Source organism: Ovis canadensis, chromosome 25 (genome assembly GCF_042477335.2).
Source record: "Ovis canadensis isolate MfBH-ARS-UI-01 breed Bighorn chromosome 25, ARS-UI_OviCan_v2, whole genome shotgun sequence".
In the NCBI taxonomy this organism is placed as follows: domain Eukaryota; kingdom Metazoa; phylum Chordata; class Mammalia; order Artiodactyla; family Bovidae; genus Ovis; species Ovis canadensis.
The window spans coordinates 47,520,078-47,541,556 of NC_091269.1; the positions used below are offsets into that span (position 1 = coordinate 47,520,078).

General features: G+C 36.8%; 1 protein-coding gene across 4 annotated transcripts in view; it reads left to right on the plus strand.

Annotated features, from left to right (window-relative positions):
• Positions 1 to 21,479, plus strand: part of VCL (vinculin) — a 112,287-nt gene that overhangs the window by 67,134 nt on the left and 23,674 nt on the right. For 2 of the 4 annotated variants that reach the window (XM_069572158.1, XM_069572160.1), the window contains exons 3-10: positions 1,943 to 2,093; positions 2,274 to 2,382; positions 4,553 to 4,675; positions 6,088 to 6,248; positions 13,942 to 14,035; positions 14,988 to 15,135; positions 18,356 to 18,509; positions 19,297 to 19,472. In XM_069572158.1, coding sequence (XP_069428259.1) covers positions 1,943 to 2,093; positions 2,274 to 2,382; positions 4,553 to 4,675; positions 6,088 to 6,248; positions 13,942 to 14,035; positions 14,988 to 15,135; positions 18,356 to 18,509; positions 19,297 to 19,472 — 1,116 coding nt within the window. The remainder of the gene's footprint in view (positions 1 to 1,942; positions 2,094 to 2,273; positions 2,383 to 4,552; positions 4,676 to 6,087; positions 6,249 to 13,941; positions 14,036 to 14,987; positions 15,136 to 18,355; positions 18,510 to 19,296; positions 19,473 to 21,479) is intronic. The other 2 variants (XM_069572159.1, XM_069572161.1) reach the window with 1 other exon arrangement.

Below are 21,479 nucleotides of genomic sequence, written 5' to 3' on the forward strand. Positions count from 1 at the left end.
TGTTCCCTTGATATCTCTAATTTTCTTGAAGAGATCTCTAGTCTTTCTCATTCTGTTGTTTTCCTCTATTTCTTTGCATTGATCACTGAGGAAGGCTTTCTTATATCTCCTTGCTATTCTTTGGAACTCTGCATTCAGATGGGTATATCTTTCCTTTTCTCCTTTGCTTTTCACTTCTCTTCTTTTCACAGCTATTTGTAAGGCCTCCTCAGACAGCCATTTTGCTTTTTTGCATTTCTTTTTCTGAGCCCAAATTTAATCCCTGGTCAGGAGACTAACATTTTGGAAGCTGCACAGCACAAACAACAGAAAAGATGTTTATTCAAGGTGGTTCATTGCAGCAGTCTAGTAAATTATGGACTTACGGAGCTGTGTAAAAGAATAGGGAGGTTCTTTGGATACTTCTGTTAGAACATCTCCAAGTTAAGTGAAAAAATCAGAATGCAGAGAGTATGCATAGTGTGATCCTATTTATATTAAAAAAATGGAAGTCTGTGTTTTTGTTTCTTTGTGCATAAAATATCTTTTTATTGAAGAATACAGAGGAAATGGGTAACATTGGTTGCAAGTAGATGGAATTTGAATGCCTAGGAGATAGTGGAGGGAAGAAAAATTTTCACTGTATGCCTTAGTGTTTTATATATGTGTATATGTTTTTGTCATATGTATAGATATATATATTATGTAATTTCAAATTAAATTTTAATTTTAACTTAAAAATTTTAACTAAATATAACCAATCACCTAAGATTGTTGATCAAAAGCCATGTCAGTGAGGTCTTGCTCTTTGCTGATATTTATAATGTGCTGCCTTATGGCTCTGATGTTTGTGACTTACCAGAGTATGTTTCTTGAGAGTTAGTGTTTTTTTGCATCTTTATATACATAGTTATAGTGTCCATAGCCCAGTGCTTTTTACGTAATTGAAATTGATATGTTGGTTTAATTCTATTTATTAACAGTGCAAGACTGCCTTGTACTTGTGGAATTTTATATTATTTTTTTGATCCTCAGAACTGCCTGTGGAGTGGGCTTTTATTTGTGTGGGACATTTTTTTGTGTTTTCAAATAAGAATGTGTAATTTTGGCTAAATACTTTAACTTAAAGTAATTTATTGCATGTGTTTATAAGTTACTCTGTGATAACATAATGCGTTTATTCAGTATGGAATTAGAGGAAATGATCTGGTAAGTCCTTTTCACCTCTGTATAGAAGAACAGTTGAATGAATGAATACATATTAGTAGTACAGGAGGATCAAGGTGAATATTTGCTTTATGCGTTTTGGGTTCCTTTTTAAAATGATCTCCCACCTCCAAAAGACACGTGACTTCACTGATCAGGTCATCCATGCTATTAAACTAAATTATATCAAACTATTAATTACTGGTTATTAATGCCAGTGACATTTTAATGAACACCACTGTTTTATAGGGCTGTTTTCAAACAGTCTAGTTTGTCAAACAAATCCATTTGACTAGATGAATGAAAAATTTGTACATTACCTCATGCTTTTTCTTTGCGTTTCCTCCTATTCCTTTGGTTTGTCTGATTATTATTTTTTTCATTTAGCACAGTGCTTTGGTATTTTGTTTCCAGATGTTGAATCTGAAACTGTTGTCAGTGTCTTTTAATGACAGTGTGTATAGGGTGAGTAGTAAGGAAACAAAGGAGTTACAGAGATATAGCCCCCTAAAGTAAAAGGTCCAGAACTCCTTTTCATTCTGTTTTGTAGTCAGGAAATAATGAAGAACAAAGGCTTAATGCAGTGAGTGAATGAATATGCTGCCCTTAATTGCCCATTTTAAAAGCTGTAAACTCTTGTCTATTTTCCATATAGGAAAAAAATGTGAATTCATCTCCATTTACATCCATTGAATTTGCATGTGATATTCCTCTGCTTGGTTCTGCCAGTGAGTTAACTCCATGTTCCTCCCCACAGGGTGGAGAATGCTTGTACCAAGCTTGTCCAAGCAGCCCAGATGCTACAGTCAGACCCTTACTCAGTGCCTGCTAGAGATTATCTAATTGATGGGTCAAGAGGCATCCTCTCCGGCACATCAGACCTGCTCCTCACCTTCGACGAGGCTGAGGTAAGGCACCCCGAAGTCCCAGCAGACCTCTTCCTGACAAAAAGCCCAGTCGTAAAGATAATAATGGAGGATTGAGGATTGTTTAGGATGAGAAAACGTTGACTAGCTACACATCTGAATCACTGTGTTTTCTACTTATCGTTAACACAATTGATTGAATACTCTGAAATATATTTTCAGGTTCGTAAAATTATTAGAGTTTGCAAAGGAATTTTGGAATATCTTACAGTGGCAGAGGTGGTAGAAACTATGGAAGATTTGGTCACTTACACGAAGAATCTTGGACCAGGTTAGTCATATGCTACTTTTATAATAAATGTTCTATGAATTGTCCTTGGTTGATCAGGAGGAAAGGGGCACTCCTCCCTGCTTTTTTTGTGGAAGGTAGGTAATGATGCTTTGGATTTTTAGTTGTCTCTGCTCTCTTGATGGAGCTGACTCTGTGCTTCTACTGAAGAGAAATCATTGTCTCTGAAAGCTGAATCTGCTTTCTGCAAATCCTGGCCCTGTCTAATGAACTGAACTAGACATTGCAAATGTTGCTGGAGAATGTAGGAAATACTTTTCTATTACTGCAATGCTTAAGGCCACCCTGAATCCTGACCTCTTCATTCCACATTATACGGCATTCCTTCACTGTCTGCCAGCTGGCCTGAGCTCTCTGTGACCTCTTAGCTTGCTGATTAGCTCGCCTGCTATTATGGATTCATGCCCTTGCCCAAGACTGCATAATATAATCAGACCTAGAAGGAGAGAAGAGCTTCTGTAGCTAAATCTCTCATTGTGTAGTCATCTGAGAATTAAATATTCAAAATACATGAACAGTACCAGCTTTTGGTGTTATATAACATGAACTTGAGGCTCCTTAAAGTATAAATGAGACTAATGATAAGACATATTAGATGTTTAATTTGTTAGTATTAAGGATCACATATTTTATAAAATTCTTTTTTCTTACATGAAATGATTTTTAATTAATAGCATTTTCTGGAGGCTCCAATGCAGTCATTCTGTAAACTTAACGGCAGTTAAGAATTTCTCTGAGCTATCATTGAAGATCTCTGAGAAATGGCTTTAGAGAAGTACCCTTTAAACTTGTTCCTAGCACTATGAAGAAACCTTATTTCTTCAGATGAAATCTAGTGCAAAATCTCAACATATGAAAGACAAAAATGGAGCCAGTGTGGATCAAGCAGGGGTATCCCCACCTTTCCATCTCCCTTTGGGTACCCTTGAGAATCCGTGAAACTACTTAAGAAATTCTAAGAGCAGTTTGAAAATCAAAGTATTAGAGACTCACATAGCACCTTTGAATAATAACCAAAGTAAACAAAATTTCTAGTAGGCTAACTCTGAAATACCAGATTGTTTCAAATGCTGTCATCACCATAATTACATTTATAACATTTTTGTTTGTTTTTAATTATGACAGTGAGACCCCCCTCCTTATTTTGGGCAAATTGGAAAGTAGAGAAAATTTTAAAGATGAAAACAAAACATGTTATTGTAATTCCTAAGATTTTTTTCAGCTGCTAGATTCTCAGTACAGACACACGTCATTTTATTGTGCTTCTCTTTCTTGTGTTTCACACATACTGCGTTCTTATAAATTGAAGGTTTATGGCAACCCTAGCTCAAGCAAGTCATTTGGTGCCATTTTTCTACTTCATGTATCTGTGTCATATTTTGGTAATTCTTAAAACACTTCAAATTTTTTCATTATTATTATATTCGTTATGGTGACCTGTGATCACTGATATCTTTGATGTTACTGTTGAAAAGATCATGATTCGTTGAAAGCTTAGATGATAGTTGGCATGTTTTAGCCATAAAGTATTTTTAAATTAGGGTATGTACTTTGTGTTTTTAAATAGTGTTATTGCACACTTAATAGACTACAGTGCAGTGGAGATATAACTTTTATATTCCCTGGGAAACCCAAACATTCCTATGTCTTCACTTTATTATGATGTTCACTTTGTTGCAGTGGTTTGGACCTGAATCTACAGTATCTTTGAGGCGTGCCTCTAGTAGGCTCACATGAGGTTCTTACACATATAGGCTCAGTGGCCAGGTACATGACATGAAAACTGGTATGGAAGCCAGGCAAGGTATTCCCCCACTCACCACTTGTGAATTGTTTTTTTTTTTTAATATATATTTATTAATTTCAACAGTTTAAACATATTTGTAAATGTCTGTCAAATGTGTGAAAATTATGTCACATTTAGGATTTATATTTATTAAATTAATTTTAATGAGAAGAATACATTTGCCTTAAGTTAGAACTGTTCAGCAAAATTCAATGTTATAAATGATAGAGTTCATTGATAGTATGTATGATTAAATAAGTGGGCAGTTTGGACTTTCATGGTAATTCATAGTGAATATAGGCTCAGAAATCCTGACTCTGGATTGTTTCACTACTCACCCTGTACAATTTATTTCCTGTGCCCCAGGAATGACTAAGATGGCCAAGATGATTGACGAGAGGCAGCAGGAACTGACTCACCAGGAGCATCGAGTGATGTTGGTGAACTCAATGAACACTGTGAAAGAGTTGCTGCCAGTTCTCATTTCAGGTATTTTCTGTCTGTACTTTATCTTACAGAAGGAAAAAAAAAAAGTGTTTATATGTTCTAAACTCTGGTGTTCATTTTATTTTCTGTTTAGTTGCATGTCCTTCAGCCTAGGTAAAAATGCAGCTGGTTAGCTAAGAGCCAGGATTCACTTTCTTTAATGCTCTCCTCCTGCTCTTTGTGTGAAACTGCCCTCCTATTGCATACTACTGTTCCCTTGAAGTTCTAACAGGCTCCTTTTCTTCTCTAGGAACTCTAGTTTTGGATGTATGGATCTTGACCCCTTTATTTGTACTTGGGAAAAAAAAATTAGGAGCTGGATTAGATCTAGAACACTATATAGTAGAGAATTGAGTCCACATCCCTTTCCTGGCTCTTCTCTATGTTGAAGAGCTGATGGTCTATACCAACTAGGATCACCTTCCCATTGGGCAAAGCCCAGAAATGCAAACATGATGGCTACTCTCTCACCTAGCAAAAGAGAATTGTGCTTATTAAGAGTCTAGTATGTATCAGATATTTCTGGTATGTATCACATATCTTGTTGTTTATGTAAATTTTCTTAGTCAAGTTATGTGTTAGTTGGTTTAACTCTAAGAGGGTTTCTTTATTTTCAAAATCTTTTAAGGCATGTCACTGTAACCCCCCAGCGACTGCCTTCCTGCTTTGTCATTTTTCAGGTAGTGATTAAAATAGGAGATGTGAGTATAAGAGTTCAGAAAGCCCTTATATAAACTAGAAAATAAAAAATTGTAAATAGAGTCTTATAGTCTTCTCAAAAATATGTTTTTTGAGGCCAACTGTTGTTCCATGTGGCAGAAAGGCTTTTGGGAAAAATATTTCTTTCTAATTTGGGTAACTCAATAAAATGTTGATTAATCTTTGTTTTTATAATTTTATTAGTTTATGAGAAGATATTTTCTTTTCCAATGTTTCATTATTATTTTCTTCTTTACTTGTAGGGGTTAGATAGCCCTTCCTATATGTTAAGAGAAATCATGGAAGATAAACTCAACACTGGGATCTTCCACTAGGATTGAGGCAGCAGCATACTCTGGTTACAGTTTAACTGACTGTTTTTATCTTGTCCCATTAGGTTTGTGTTAGATGGGACCAGTGTTAGGCCTGGGATGGTAACTGATTTAGAACAGTGCATATTTTGGATCTTCAGTACATGCATGTTAAATTAGTTCCCTGATCATGATGTGGTGATGTTTTGTACCTTCAGTTTTCTTTACAGTGAAGGTTGCTGATAGTGGAATTTTAATAGCAGACTTGTAGTGTTTATTTCATATTCTTTTTAAGACCCTAGAAGCCCAAAACATGTTCAAAGTGTGAAACATCTTGTGTGACTATTGTAATACAGCAAGATTACATTCCAAATTTAGTTTCTGATCTTTTGTTTATTTTTACAGCTATGAAGATTTTTGTAACAACTAAAAACTCCAAAAACCAAGGAATTGAAGAAGCTTTGAAAAATCGCAATTTTACTGTAGAAAAGATGAGTGCTGAAATTAATGAGATCATTCGTGTATTACAACTCACTTCCTGGGACGAAGATGCCTGGGCCAGCAAGGTAAGTGTTATTGGGGAAGAAATAAGCAAAATCCCTAATTCTCCCCTCTTGGGGTTGTGATTGTCTCATATTTTATCTTGTAATTTCGTGCAGCATAAGACTACTTAGATATTATGAAAGTAATTTCATCTTTATTTCATGAATTGCTTGCTGCTTTTGCACTTTTCCTTTGTTTTCAGGTAGAACAAATAAATAGGTATGTGAGGTGAATGTTGGTTAAAAGCTGAGATGTGTAGCTTTTCTTTCAAACTGGAGTCTCGTTTATTGAGTTGGTGGAGGAGTTCTGCTGTGGTGTATACTCCCCTGGGTAGGAGCCCTGCCTTTCACGTGGGTGGTTGTTGCTAGGTTACTAAGTAAGATACAGAATATGCCTACAGCTGAATTTTATGGAAAACTTTTCTTAATCAGCTTTTGACCCAGAGAAATCTACGAAGGAAAATATAGGCATTTCTAAGTGTGTCTCTTTATCATTCCATTCTCCCTAAAGAAAGCTTCACTGAAATATTAGTTTTCACATTGTCTGTTAGTTTGAGGGGTCCCTTTCCCCTTGGTCTATAATTTCCTGTTGGACTCCACAAGGGCTGGTGGATTCCTCCTAGACCCCAGCAGCAGGGGTTTGAGGTGCTGCTCTGGCCTGCTTCTCCCTGTTTAGTGACTGGAAACAGAGACACTTCTCTTATAGGAGCCCAAGATGCAGACAGTGAGGGGAACCCACTGTCTCTAGGACCCAGCTTCCCCTACTGTGTGGACCCAAATGTGATCTCCAGGGCCACCCAGCAGTCTGAGAGCAGACTGCAGAATGGATTTTGTTGTATGATTTCCACTGGGTGTACAGTAGGGCTCTGTTTGTCCTCTAGGACACCTAAAAGTTAAGGTCGAAGCTGGGCCTAAAATTACCAATTCTGTCTCTTTTGTTGCTCAGGAAGTTAAACTAAATGTGTAGGAGAAATTAGTTAGATTATCTTAACCATGGATTTGTTTTCAGAGGCATGAAATTATTGAACAAGTCCTGAGACTATATTTTAAATCCATATGGTAAATCATATAAAGTCTTTGATATTTTACTTAATTTTGCTTTTGCATGTTTGACAACTTTCACTTCCCTGTTATGACTTCTTTATGCATCTTTTTTTGTTCTCTTGTTTGTTTTATTCTTTTTCTCACGTTTAGAAGGTAAGCTTTCTCTTGCCTTTTAGTTTCTTGCTTAAAAAGAGAAAAAGCATGTCTGTGAGGTTTTCTTGTGCTGTGTGCCATGCCTTATCCTGTGTGCTGGTGTGTAGCACTGTGCTCGATTATGCGTCAGAATGTGACTTAATATGGGACTTGGGGCTGTGCTGGGCGGACTGTTTAGCTCAAAAGGAGCTGTTTTTTGGGGGGAAGCAAGAGGAAAGACATTAATATGGGATGTCAGGCTTTCTATATTTGGTGGGCGCTTTCCTCTCTTTGGGGACTTCCCTGGTGGCTCAGTGGTAAAGAATCCCCCTGCCAGTGCAGGTGATGTGGGTTCAGTCCCTGGGTCGGGAAGATCTCCTGGAGATGGAGGATCTCCTGAAGGAAATGGCGATCCACTCCAATATTCTTGCCTGGGAAATCTCATGGACAGAAGAGCCTGATGGGCCATAATCCATGGTGTCACAAAGAGTTGGACACGACTGAACAACTAAACAATTCCTCTCTTTGAGCAAGCTCCTGGGAACTGCTTTGACCTGGTCCTTCCCACTGACTTCTTTTGAGGGGCAGATTTCCCCATGTGGGTGATCCCTAAGTTATCTGTGGATCCTGCTCTTTCTTAGCAAAGGAAACTTCCAGCTGATGCCATCACTGTATTTGTCACTCGTGCGTTTCCTTTGCAGGCTCTGGAGCTTGGCTTTTGGAGATGCATCATTGAGGTTTTAAGCCATAATGAAAATAGGTAGGCTAGAGAGTCTCAATGAGGCACCTGTCCTTCACGGTTATCCAAGCCTGCAGAATCAAAAGGAAAAAGTCAGGTGTACCTAAAGTTTTTCCTAACTTCAGTCCCTGGCTCACTGCATGTTCTGCTGTGTGAGCTGTGAATCAGCCATCGTTCTCTATGACCTCATGTTCCCCTAACCTAATCTCTTTCCTTATTCTCTTCCCTTTGCTTCTAGCAGATGAGAAATAGTAAAAAATGAGGAGCAGGCACTGCAACTGTCATGTTTCTATTTTCAGAGGGGAAAAGTCATCCATCAATTAGAATAAGTCATTGAGCTTTACTTTGTGAAAATTTGAGAGCTGCTTCTTTAAAGACCAAAACCAAAACTGTGGTCAGTTGAGGTTTTCAGGAGGAAGATTAGGCACTTGGGGGCACATACAAGGGAAATAGACCTGGTCCCCACTGTGTCACAGTCTAATAGCCATCTCAGTTTTATGCTGATCTGGAAGGAATCAGACTGTTAGGATACTGTAAAACTATCAGAATTAAAGGAAATAAATAAAATTAGCTCAGCCAAAAGAAGCTTAAGTACAAAATGACGTCAGAATGAGCAATGAATATTTATTTTTAAACTTCCTTTTGCTTTTGTTATACATTTACCTGATTCAAAAGTCAAAATGCTGTAAAAAGATATATATGACATAGCTAACTCTTATCCCAATCCCTTTCCACTCTATCTCCCTTACCCGCTAAGAGTAATTGTTTTTATGAGTGGCAAGAATATTTAGAAAAAAATTTTACCCTGAAAATGGAAGTTGGTAACTAGGATTTTAGTTATTTTTCAGTAGTATTATGCATCTTTCATTGCTCACTTGAAAGCAGTGAATTAATCAGACCCTGTGTCTGTCTGTGACCCCTGGGTTCCCATTCTGTTTAATACATGCAATATTTTTACCTCCTCTCACCCCTTACCAATAAAGAATTAACTTTGTCTTACCATACTTGTTTCATGCCTCCCCATTGGTGCAGTTTTCTCCTGGAAAGTGATGATTCCTCTAGAAAAGTGGGGGAAGAAAGTAAGTGGAAAAAATTCTTGGTAAAAGTGCGTCTTGCCGAATAAATTAAGATTTTAAAGAGGCAATGCAATAGCTGACTATTTTATGTTTTATACCTACATTCAGATGGCAGATTTACAAATTTAAAAGTATTTTGACTTAAAACCCTTCCTTTTATTTTGAAAATAAAAGTTCTCCCCCCTTAAATCAATAATCATCTTATAATGATTTTTAAAAACTAGTTTAGCATTTTTCCTGAGAATACATCATGAGACAAAAAAATTTAGGGATTAAACAGAATTCACATTTTACCCTTTGTAAATTTAGCAATATATATTAATCTTTTTTGGTGTTTATATTACTTGTATTTTGATGCATGTTGAGAATAAAGAGGAAATGAGAAAAAATTTAAAAACGTTTCATTACTGAGAATTTTTGAACCCTATGAGGTGTTCCTGTAACTGCACCCTGAGTCACTTATTCAGAATTTGTCCCTGTGGTATATCTCCTCCCACTGTGGGCCTAGGTTGGTGGTGGGTAAATGTAGTGAGTGACTCAGATGTCTTTGTGCAGATTAGAGTACCAAAGAAGGAAATACTGCTTAGAACCTGTGATTCTATAACACTTTCCCTTACTGCAGACCATTGGGGTTTAAGTGTTGATTTTTATTTCAATTTTGAAAAAATAAGGTTATCTATGAGCTTTTTATGAGCCTTTTAATGTGATGCAATATTAGTATTCTAGTATGCAGCTAACACAACAAAGGATTTATCTCTTAGAGTCTGAGATAAATAGTTAATTTAAGCGTTTATATATCTTACCCCCTCCCCCAACCAAAGGAGAAAAGCCCACCATGTTAAATTGACATTTCCCTTCTGATCCAAGTGATCTTTTAGTTGATACAACTGATTGTGTTCAAATAGGTGGTGCAGAATTGTAGCACTGAGAAGGTATTCTTAGAAATGGGGAACTGATGCCTGGGAGGCTTGCCTGGAGGTTCAGGGCTAGACAACTTTCTTTCCTTGGTTAAATGTAGTTTACAAGATTTTGTGTTACTGCCCAATTTAACTTTCCAAAAACATCTTTGTTTAAAATATGGATTTGGAGTTAGAAATGTGGTCAGAAATGGAATGGAGTGGGAAGGGTGGGGACAGGAGGTGTTAGTGGAAAAAGGAGAGTAGGTTGGGCAGTGAATGAGAGGGGGTCCTTAGTCACATATTTAAAATTTTCAAGAGCATGGGATTGCAGGAGCTCACCTTTCCTACCACACTTCCTCTTGACTGTTTGTGGGAGAAACTCAGTGGTTCTTAGTATTAATATTATTCAATGTTCTTTAGGTCTAACTCTGTATTAAATTTCAGAAGTGTTTCAGTTCCTGGAAAAGCGTGGAAAAAGAAGTCTTTTAGGTTGTCCTTCTGACTTTCAGTATGTGTGGTGGAGTTTCAAGGAACTGTGTTTCTTCATTTAAAACCTGAACTCCTAAGAGTTTTACAATAAAAGGAACCAGAGCAAGAGGGGCCAGAACCCTGCCAGCTGTCCCCAGAGCTGCACAACTATATCTGATCTTTTTTATATTCACTAAAAAAAAAAAACACAACAAAACCCAACAACAACAATAAACAGAGAATAGGTTGGTGAAGACTTTTCTCTTTCCCAAATTTGAGATATTATAGAGAAAAGTACTTAGTGAAGTACAGTTAGTGAAGGTGCAGTTTTTTTCTCTTGTGTTTCATACCCATAGTGTACTCTGGGTACTTAGACCTACATGGCAAGGTTTAACTAAAAGCTCTGTGGTACATAATGTAGTTGGCCACAGAGTTATGGTTATTTTCATCCTTTATAAATATCTCAAAATTGCTTCTTAGTCCTAGTTGAATTTGTTTATATTATATCTAGTGTTAGTATACTTCTGTTGTTGCTTATGTCAGAATTCTGTTACTTCCATAATAAACACTCCCCTTCAAAAGAAATTCTTACGACATTCTTAGGACACCACAATTTATGTTCCTATAGACATTTTTGCTTTTAATGTGGTTGGTCAAAAAGTTTGTTGGGGACTCGAACAAACTTCTTGGTCAACCCAATAGATATGACATTTAAATGTTCTATGTTTAAATGATTATTTACAACTTGTCTTATTCCAGCAAGAATTTAATGTGGCCCTCCCAGTTTTAAATCTCCAAAATTGTCTAAAATTGATTCTGTTAAAATTTTTGCTAACTAATTGAATTTCCCAGTTTAAAAATGCATCTTCGTTGCATATTTGCCACTGATTCTTTTTAAGAGAAAATGATAGTAATTAAAAGAAATAATGTTAACTTCTTCATATTGTCACATCTTCTCAGGACCAAATTAGTCACATCCTTAGAGTTGGATTCTTTCCTTGAAGTGTGGTAGCCATGCTTTATTAGGGAGAGAAAAAACAGTGACTTTTGAGGATACTGAATGCTGAGCAAACCCGGTTTTTCTATTGTGTTTCAAATCATTTTTGGGCAGTGGTGAGTAAAGGCAGTTATTTAGGTTAGTAAGAATTATAAATTTGATTTATAGAGCTAATTTTCTGGGCAGTGACTGTATTAACCAATCCAAACTGGCCAAGCAAAAGATTTGCTGACTACTGTAAAAGGTTAGTGGAATCTTTGACAACTCTCTTTGGTAAAAGAAAAAAAAATTCTTGAATTTCATCCATCAGAAAATAATGAGATTTGATATCAAATGGGGCTTCTAGGACTGAGCCCCTTAATTTAAAATTGAAGTTAAATGAAGCAATGAGGGAAAAAATGGCTAAAGTAGAACCTAACATGCAAGAAATGCTCAATTAAGGTTAGTTTCCTAACTAATAGCTGTTAATGCTAGAGTAGACACTAGAAAATTTCTGATCTTTGTTTCCTCTTAAATTTAATTTTGAAATATAATAAATATCTATTGAATTTTTCACTAAATATATATGTGTATCAGAGAAATAGTTATTAAGAGGTTTTAAATTAAGTGTTTTTACATGATTTCAGTTTCTCCTCTTCAGCATGTGCACAATATTTCCTAGGTGAGAGATTGTGAATTTTTAAAAAATCTATATCTAGACAAAGTCCTATAACTTGTATTAGACCCTGAAGGCTATCCAGCTCGGAGGTTGGGTATTGCCTGAGGCTTTCTTTAAAACGATATTAATTTGGGTCTTGCTAATTTGGAATTAAACTAAAGTTGACTTTTGAAGGCAAGGTTTGCTGTACAGAGTAATTAGAACAAGATGGAGGAGGAACAAATATTTGAGAATCAAAGCACTTAAATGCCACTTGTCTACTTGCACTAAATACAAATGGATTTAAAAATAGATCCTCCTACAACTCAGACTTTTATTGATAGATAGCTATCATAATTTCATACACCTCAATAATAAAACTATTTTATTTCCATTTTTTTCAGTAATTTAGTTCACTTCTTTTTAGTTGCTGTGGATGAGAATGTGTTTTTTAGAGCCTTGAAGTAGACAAGTTTATAACAGGAGAATAGCCTGTATCTGTTTAGATGGGGAAAGAGGGAGTCTAAAGCTTTGAGTTCTATACTTTGACTGAGTACTTTGGAAAAGCTGGGGTCAGTTCTTCTGAAACTCTAAGCCTAATTATGAATGCTCCCTATACTTACTGGTGCTAGTGCTGGGTTTTGTTTGCGTTCAAAGTGGGGTGCTCTTAGTGCCCCCAAGTGGAAAACTGGTGGCACCACACCTTTAGGAACCCAAATTTACATCAGTGGGAATTGAAAAGAGGTGGGGATTTAAGACATTCCATAGAGTTTCAGAGGGTAACTCTGTACTTTGATGGATGGACTCTGTAACAGCCAGTTCCCTGAGTGTTAATAACAGAGAGAGAGACTGACTTTTAAGATGTTAGAGACTTAAGAGATGGCCAGTCATTCAGTTGTGAGAATGGGTTCATACATATTTGTTATATTGTTTTCTGTATTTTTATTTACTTAAAAAACCCTATTAAAATATGTGTATATTTTAAAAGTGATTAGTCTGTTTAGACTTCTCATGCTATATCCTGGGAGGTTTTATGCTAGTCACTATGAATCCTGATTGTAAACAATAGATTGAGACCCCCTTATTCTATCCTGCCTCTTCTTCCAGGTTAGGGATGGTAAGGGAACTAAGGATGAGGAGTGGCAGAGAAGGCTGAATGTATTTTCTTGTGATACATTCAGTGGTTTATTTGTGGAATTAAAACTAAATTGCTAGATTAAAATGTTCAGTTTTCTTCTAACCAGTAATTTCAGGTTCCTTGGGTTAATTAAACATAGTGAAATATCATCCAGTGTGTATATTTCAAAACAAGATGTAAGAGAAACTGTGATTTGTGGCACCACATCCTAATGAGGCTTCTCTGAAGCCAGGAAGGCTTTGGCAGGGCTGCAGTATATGAATGTTGACTAGTAGAAAGGCTGATAATGAGGCATGTGACAAAAGGGCTTTTTCTTGCTAATGATATAAAACTGCTTTGACATGAGCAGTTTTACCAGTTTTCATAGTTTAGCAATAGGGAGACCAGAAGATAGAATTAACTGAAGATTTGCATGCAAGATGTTGCATTTTGACAGAAATAAGCGTTATGGTGTGATGAGAATATTTTTAAGGCTGTTGTAGGACTACTGTAGCTATTGTATGTTAATGGTGTAACTTCTTCTCTGTCTTACTTTGTATCATGGTATTTCAGTTTTTGCAAAGAAAATAATTTATACTTTTCTTCAAAAGGACACTGAAGCCATGAAGAGAGCACTGGCCTCCATAGACTCCAAACTGAACCAGGCTAAAGGTTGGCTCCGTGATCCCAATGCCTCCCCAGGTAACCCTCTGGTTTTACTTTTCTGATAGATACATCAAAAAGCAGGCAGAAAGAAAAAAAAAAAAGAATTTATTTCATAATCTCATAATTCTGAGATAACTACTGCAACATTTAGGGGCATATGCCATTCTCTGATAGTTTTGACTAATTGAAGCATTTCTGGTCCTCTAAAGGATGAAGGGCATGAATTAATTACCTCTCATCACAGAGGAATAAACCAAAGTGAACTGGGCATTCTTTGCCAGATTATTGGTTCACCCTTTCCCTGAATCAGAAAGGTAATTATTTTGAATAAAAGCTCTTCTCTTCTAGTTCCCATTGGGCAGATTTCCATTTATGCCAACAGAATACTTAATTAAGCAGATGAAATGATGATGCTAATAAGAATTGGGAAGCAAAGTTGACTTGTGATAAGACCCAAATAGGTTATTGAGCTAGGCTTTATGGATTTTCTAATCTAATATTTATTCAGTTTTAGATTAATATTTGAATGAATGTATAAAGCCTAATAGAGTTTGGAGGTGTTAAGTACTATTAAATTGTTAGAGCCTACTTTCATCTCATCCATATGCTTACCACAAGCTGCTTATTATCTCCAGCTGTTTATGGTTCCAAGGATCTTTTTCAGCAGTCTCTGTGGTTGAAACCTCACCCTACGGTTTAAGGGCACTGCTTGGCTATTAACTATCAGATGTATTGCCTTCTATTCACTAGTCATTTAAAGTCATCCATTCCTTCATGAATGAAATGACTTGTAAAGCATCCTCTCTAAATAATTAATAGATCTATAATGTAGATATTGAATCTCTCTCTCTTTTTTTTTTCTGGCTGCCCCTGGCTTGTGGGATCTCAGTTCCCCAGCCAGGGATTGAACTCAGGCCATGGCAGTGAAAGCCCAACATCCTAACCACTAGGCTACCAGGGTACTCCCTTGAATATCTCTTTATTTTAGGTGATGCTGGTGAACAGGCCATCAGGCAGATCTTAGATGAAGCTGGAAAAGTTGGTGAACTCTGTGCAGGCAAAGAACGCAGGGAGATCCTGGGAACCTGCAAAATGCTAGGGCAGATGACTGACCAAGTGGCTGACCTCCGAGCCAGGTAAAGTTTCTCTGCTCTCACCAGAGCACTGGTGGTAACAACTGGGATCTTGCTTCTGATGGAGTGATTCAGAAGCAAGTTTCTGTGAATTTTACTGAGTTCTCTTTGGCTAATAGATAACATAGGTATTACATTCTGTGTTGGAATTGGAGTGAATTTTCCTTTTGATGAACTTTTAAAATATATAGATGCCTTGTAGTAAAGTTGAAGTTGAAACAGAAATATGTTTTTATAGTTTCTAGTCATAGGCTTATGAAAAACAAGGTATAGTGGATAGATGTCTTTTATGAAGGATGATGGAGAGAAAAAGAAACATAAATTGGAATTTAAAAAATCAGTTAAATAGATTATCCTCTGTGTTGGTCATATCTAGGCTCTGTTGAGTTTCTATTTGATTATTATTCATTTAGTTTTATAATTCTTTTATCTATCTCTTAGCCACTTCAAGTTTTGGCTTTTAGAATCCAACTCCATTCCTCCAAACTGTGTTTAGTTTGCTGATAAGAAAACTCAGTATAATAGGTTTGTTTGGAACTCATACATATAGTTAATGAAGTTCTAAAAGATCTTCAATTTTTATGAAATTTTATACTATGGATATTGAGAAAATTGAGGTATAGATAGAGTTTAATTTTGCTTCAAGATGGTCATGACACATCTCGAGGTAATTGGAATTACCTACAAACTAAGACCTCAGGAACACTCCTTGATGTGTTGCATACCATTACACATGGCCTCAAATGTATTAACATAATGGAATCCAGAATATAGTTATGTTTTTTCTTTGGCCATGCCACGTGGCATGTGGGATCTTCATTTCCCAATCAGGGATTGAACCGGTGTCCCCTGCATTACAGAGTCTTAACCACTGGACGACCAGGGAAGTCCTAAATACGGTTCCTAACCTGTTTTGGACCCAGGTCATTTTTATAATTTGATGAAGACTATCAATCTCTACCTAAAAAAGATGCATATAAACATGCTTATACAATATTATGTGTAATTTCCAGAAGTTCATGGATTCACTGTAGCCCTGGAAGCTCCATGGGCTTCAGGGTAAGAGTCTTTACCTTGAAGGAAAGAAGAAACTGCATAAATAAATGTGATCTCATTGAGTGCAGTGGGCCTTTTCTCCTGCTGTGAAGCAGTCTCCTCTGTCATGAGCCTGACAGAAACTCTACAGAAAGGACAAAAAGAAGTCCTGTTCCCATTCGGAGAAATGCCAATGCCTTTTTGACAAGATTCTTGGCTCTTCTAATTTCTCTTGGCTCTTCTAATTTCGCTCTGCTGCCTCTTTTGTGTGCAGCCTTTTCACAGTGTGGTAGACAGCTTTCAGTTGGAATTCTCAAGTACACAGTTATATGTGTTTAGAGAAAGATGAATCTGAACAAGAGAATGAGGTAGTTTCTGTACAGGATTGACCATAAATCTATAAAGAGAAAAGGTTGGAGCAGTGAGGAGCCCCAGTGAGTCTGCTTCACACTGGCGCCTGCAATCTCCTTTCACAATGAAAGAGTGCAAAGCTGTCTCCCTGTTATCCTTTCTTGGATATGCCTAACTGTCTAACAGTTTAGCGGCTGAAACTCAATAACAGTTTCCTCTTTAGTATTCTTTTATTCAGTCACCTAGGATTGTAAATGTATATTTTCCTCTCCATGGGACTCAATAAGCTTTTTCTTTTGAATGAAAAATTATGTAGCCCGTAAATATTTTTACTTTTTCACAGTTGGACTCTTACACAAACAAGGTTCCTCATCATGAATTATTAGATTTGAAAGAAAAAAGCAAGTTAAAACATAAAAAGTATCTTTCCAAAAGTCTCAGATCCTTTGCCATAAAACGGAGGTGTCAAGCATAAGTAAAACGTGTATATATTTATATACAAATATTATTGGCAATAAATATTATTGAGTTCACTACCTCAAATATTGGTGTACATGAGAAACCTAAGTTTAAAAAAGAGGTTAGATAGATGAATGATAAGTCCATAATCCATACTATCATTAAAGGAAGCAAAGATATTTGGAGGTTATCCTAAAATCAGAAGCTTGGGTTATGATTAGCCATGCTATTGGACCAAATGATGGAGTTGTTGCTCACTATCATTGAATTTACCAGGCTGGGTAGACTAAAAAATAAGAATATGAAAAGATGGCATATCTTACTTTCTTATGACTTGGGAAGTCTCTTACAAAGGGAAAATAAGTTTCCACTAACTCGTATCATTTTTTGTAGTAGCAGCATACTACTTCTGAGAAAGGAAAATAAAGAAATTAGTTATTTAGGAACTTGGCGAGAACTTGTCACTCTGTGCCCTTTCCCTCAGTACTAACTGCTTTTGATACGTACAGGATGCATAGGGATGGAAGGTCGATATTTAAGATTACCATTAGGTTATGATAATGTCAATTCTGTAGTAATAATAGTTATATATGTGTATTGGTTTATTGCCAAACTGTTTTCAACTATTTCTTTTTGTGAGGCACCACTCTGTTTGATAAGCAGGGCAAGTATTGTTACCTACCCACTCTTCATTTTCTAAGTTAGAAAACTGAAGCCCAAAGAAGTTAAACATAAGGTTCCACAGGTACAGGAGCCAGGATTTGAACACAGATCTCCTTGGTCCTGGTGCGGTGTGCTTTCAGTAACACCATGCATGCTGCCTCCTGAAACATTTTCAATGTATATTTGCCCATAAATAAGACAATCTAATGGGCTGTTTATTTCTAAAGCATACCTACTATGGTAACAAACCCTCCATAGCAATAAGATCACAAGTGGGTTTGCCCCTCTTAAGATTAGGTTTGGTTATGTAATCACCAAGAGGAGAATTATAATTATCAAAATTTGCAGGTCTTCAAGTGGTTATTCAGTTCCTTAAAGCTTCTGTATGATATTGTTGTTTTCTTTTTTGTTTTGTTTTGACCATGCTACACAACATGTAGGGTCTTAATAATTCAACCAGGGATCGAACTCATGCTCGTCGCAGTGGAAACTCAGAGTCTTAACCACTGAACTGCCAGAAAAGTCCCTGCTACTGGTTTTAAGATGGTTTGGATGGTTTGCTTTGTTTCTCTCTGTTTCCTTGTGTTATCCCGGATTTAGTGGAGGAAAGGAAAAAGGACAAATATGCAAAATGATATACACTATGCTTTTAGTATTATTTTGCCATTAAGATTTTGAGAGAGTACAACAGCAACACATCTGTCTGTTTGAGTAGAGGACAAGGAGCCTCACCCGTGGCCATGCAGAAAGCCCAGCAAGTGTCTCAGGGTCTGGATGTGCTCACAGCAAAAGTGGAAAATGCAGCCCGCAAGCTGGAAGCCATGACCAACTCAAAGCAGAGCATTGCAAAGAAGATCGATGCTGCTCAGGTAGCGATGGTGATTTTCAGGAGGGGTGGGAAATAAAAGACAAAGAGAAATGTTCTATAAATATCCTATATCTCCCTCCTCCCGATTTTCTGTGGGTGGATAATGGGTGTTTCTAAGTGGTGACTGATTCCCAGCAGCTGTCATTGTTAACATGTTTCCTACTACCACAGGCTTAAGACTAATGTTTATCTATATTTTGAAATGGAGATCTTAATTTCAAATACTTCAGTTAGTTAGAAATAAGTGTTCTGAGTACCATTCTCCTAGTTCCTGATGGAGATTGCTGCTGCTGCTGCTAAGTCGCTTCAGTCATGTCTGACTCTGTGCGACCCCATAGATGGCAGCCCACCAGGCTCCCCCGTCCTTGGGATTCTCCAGGCAGTATGTTAAACCTGTTCTTCATCTCAGAATTCACAACTATATTTGGTCATAGCAATGTTAAAGGGTTAAAAGTTTTTGATACTACTCTACTGTAAAATGATTTTCAAGTATTTCATGAAGAAAAATGTTTAAGAAACTGAAGAATTAATAAGGTATGATTAATTCAAAGATAAGATAAAACTCATGAAGATATTTTATCCTGATGAGAATAAAAAAGTCAGTTTTAACAAGATGGATTGATTTGATTTTCCCTTAGCAAGAACCAATGTAAAATAATAAAGACTAGCATTATTGCTGATATGCCTTGTGATTACTTTTGAAATATTTCTGATGCCCTTGTTAAGTTGAATAACATTGGTTCATGAGTAAATCACAGTGTGCTGCTTTTTCATTTCTGTGTGTGTAGAATTGGCTTGCAGATCCGAATGGTGGACCAGAAGGAGAAGAACAGATTCGAGGGGCTTTGGCTGAAGCTCGCAAAATAGCAGAATTATGTGATGATCCTAAAGAGAGAGATGACATTCTGCGTTCTCTTGGAGAAATATCTGCTCTGACTTCTAAATTAGGAGATCTACGGAGACAGTATGTATTTAATCAGTTAAATGATGCTTTACCTCCTCCCTTCTCCCCCCTGAGCACATATGTAGTTAAATTTTATAGGTTAAATGCACATATGATGCTCTTCTCCTGTATTCTCATTGATTCTGTGTGACATGGTAAGGGCAGATGGTTTTAAATTATTAATTAATTTAGGATACTAAGAACACCTTTTTTGGGATCTGTTTTTTAAATTTCTTAGGACATCCTGCTACACCATATTTGTGACTTTTCTGTTTTGCAGGCGTATGAGGAAAATAACTTGTGGCTAGCTGTGAAAAGATAGGGGTGTGTGGGGGGTAGGATTGAGGAGACATAAGAAAATATTTTCTCCCTTCCTAAGCAGTGTATTTTTTATGTAGCAATTATAAAAGATCCTTAAATATGATATTCTCACCACAGCTTCTTTTGAAGATTTTTTAAAAAATCAGACAGATAAGGCCTTCTTAGCACCTACTTTGATTATATTGAAAAAAGGTGTTGCTTTCTCCTTTTGAAAGATATTTTTCTGTCTTAAGAAAGCAACTGCATCACATGCTAAAAGGACATTAAGAAAGTGTACGATAGCAAAAGTTAAGAGTTGATTCTCTCTCCCGCCTCAGTCATCTAGCCACTTCTCTAGGGATAACGATAGTCAAGTATCTTGAGAGATTTAAGATACTTGAATGCTTCAGTTCCTGTTTTCCTGTGTTTCATTTAACTTGTATGTTTCAGTTCCTGTTCTTCCATGGGAGAGTGCCTACCTTTTTCCCAAAGAGGTACTTTAGAGTTCTTTCAAATCTTACGTTGGCTAAGAGAGCAATATTGGCTAAGAAAGCAAACTCCTGCCTCAGACCATGAAATAGAAATGAGCGAGAGTGGAGTGGACATACTTTAGGCAGGAGGTTGTGGTGATAGAGAGCAGCTTATGTAATAGCTAAGATTTGATTTGGTATCAAGCTCAATCAATTGGGGGTCACTGCTTTATACCCCAAATCTTAAGTTATGTAGGTGGGAAAATGTATAACTAGACAATTGTAAAATACAATGGGTTTCCCAGGTAGTGCTAAAGAACCCGCCTATCCATGCATGAGACATAAGAGACGTGGGTTCGATTCCTGGGTCAGGAAGATGCCCTGGCGTATGGCAGGGCAACCCACTCTAGTATTCTTGCCTGGAGAATCCCAAGGAGAGAGGAGCCTGGTGGGCTACAGTCCATAGGGTCTCAAAGAGTCAGACACAACTGAAGCGACTGAGCACCCACACATGCAAGATACAATATCGACAAATTTAGGCATCTGTTTACTAACATTAGCCTGTTAGTGCAGTCTGCTTACATTTTTACTATATACAAAAATACATAGAAAGGAAACTGTGTTCTCAGGATCTAAACACAAGCCCATATTCATAGCAAGCACTCATTAATGTTTCTTAATGAAGAGAGAGTTAATGATGACACTGATAACAGCAGACCTTCGTTTGGTCACATGCCATCATTACTTATAATATCTATCTAATATATGTATTTATATAAAACTTCCTAACAGGGCAGTTACCTTTTTTGTCCAGCTTTACAAAAATGGAGAAAGTATAAAAATTTAGAATCATAAAGGAGCTCTTAAGATGGTATCTAAGTTAGTCATTCTATCAGGTAGGCTAATATTTGCGGTTTTCTTAGTGAGACCAGGTACACTTCTCCTGGTTTACTTTTCTATGGCCTACTGGATTTGAGCTATAGAATGAGTCATACTCTTGAGGTGGCCGGCTAGAGGGAAGGATCAGTCAGCTAATCTATTGATGACTGAGCTCAGCTTACCAAATGGTTGAGCTTGGTTGAGCCAGAATGACCAAATTCATATTTAACTATCTTAACTAGGAAAAACAATCAGAATTTATAGTATTAATTTCTTATTTAAGGGCCAAATAGATAAATCCCTTTCCTTTCAAGTCAAGTTAATAATAATCATTAGCAATTTATCATTTCATTAGCATTCCTATTATCAGTTTAGTCAT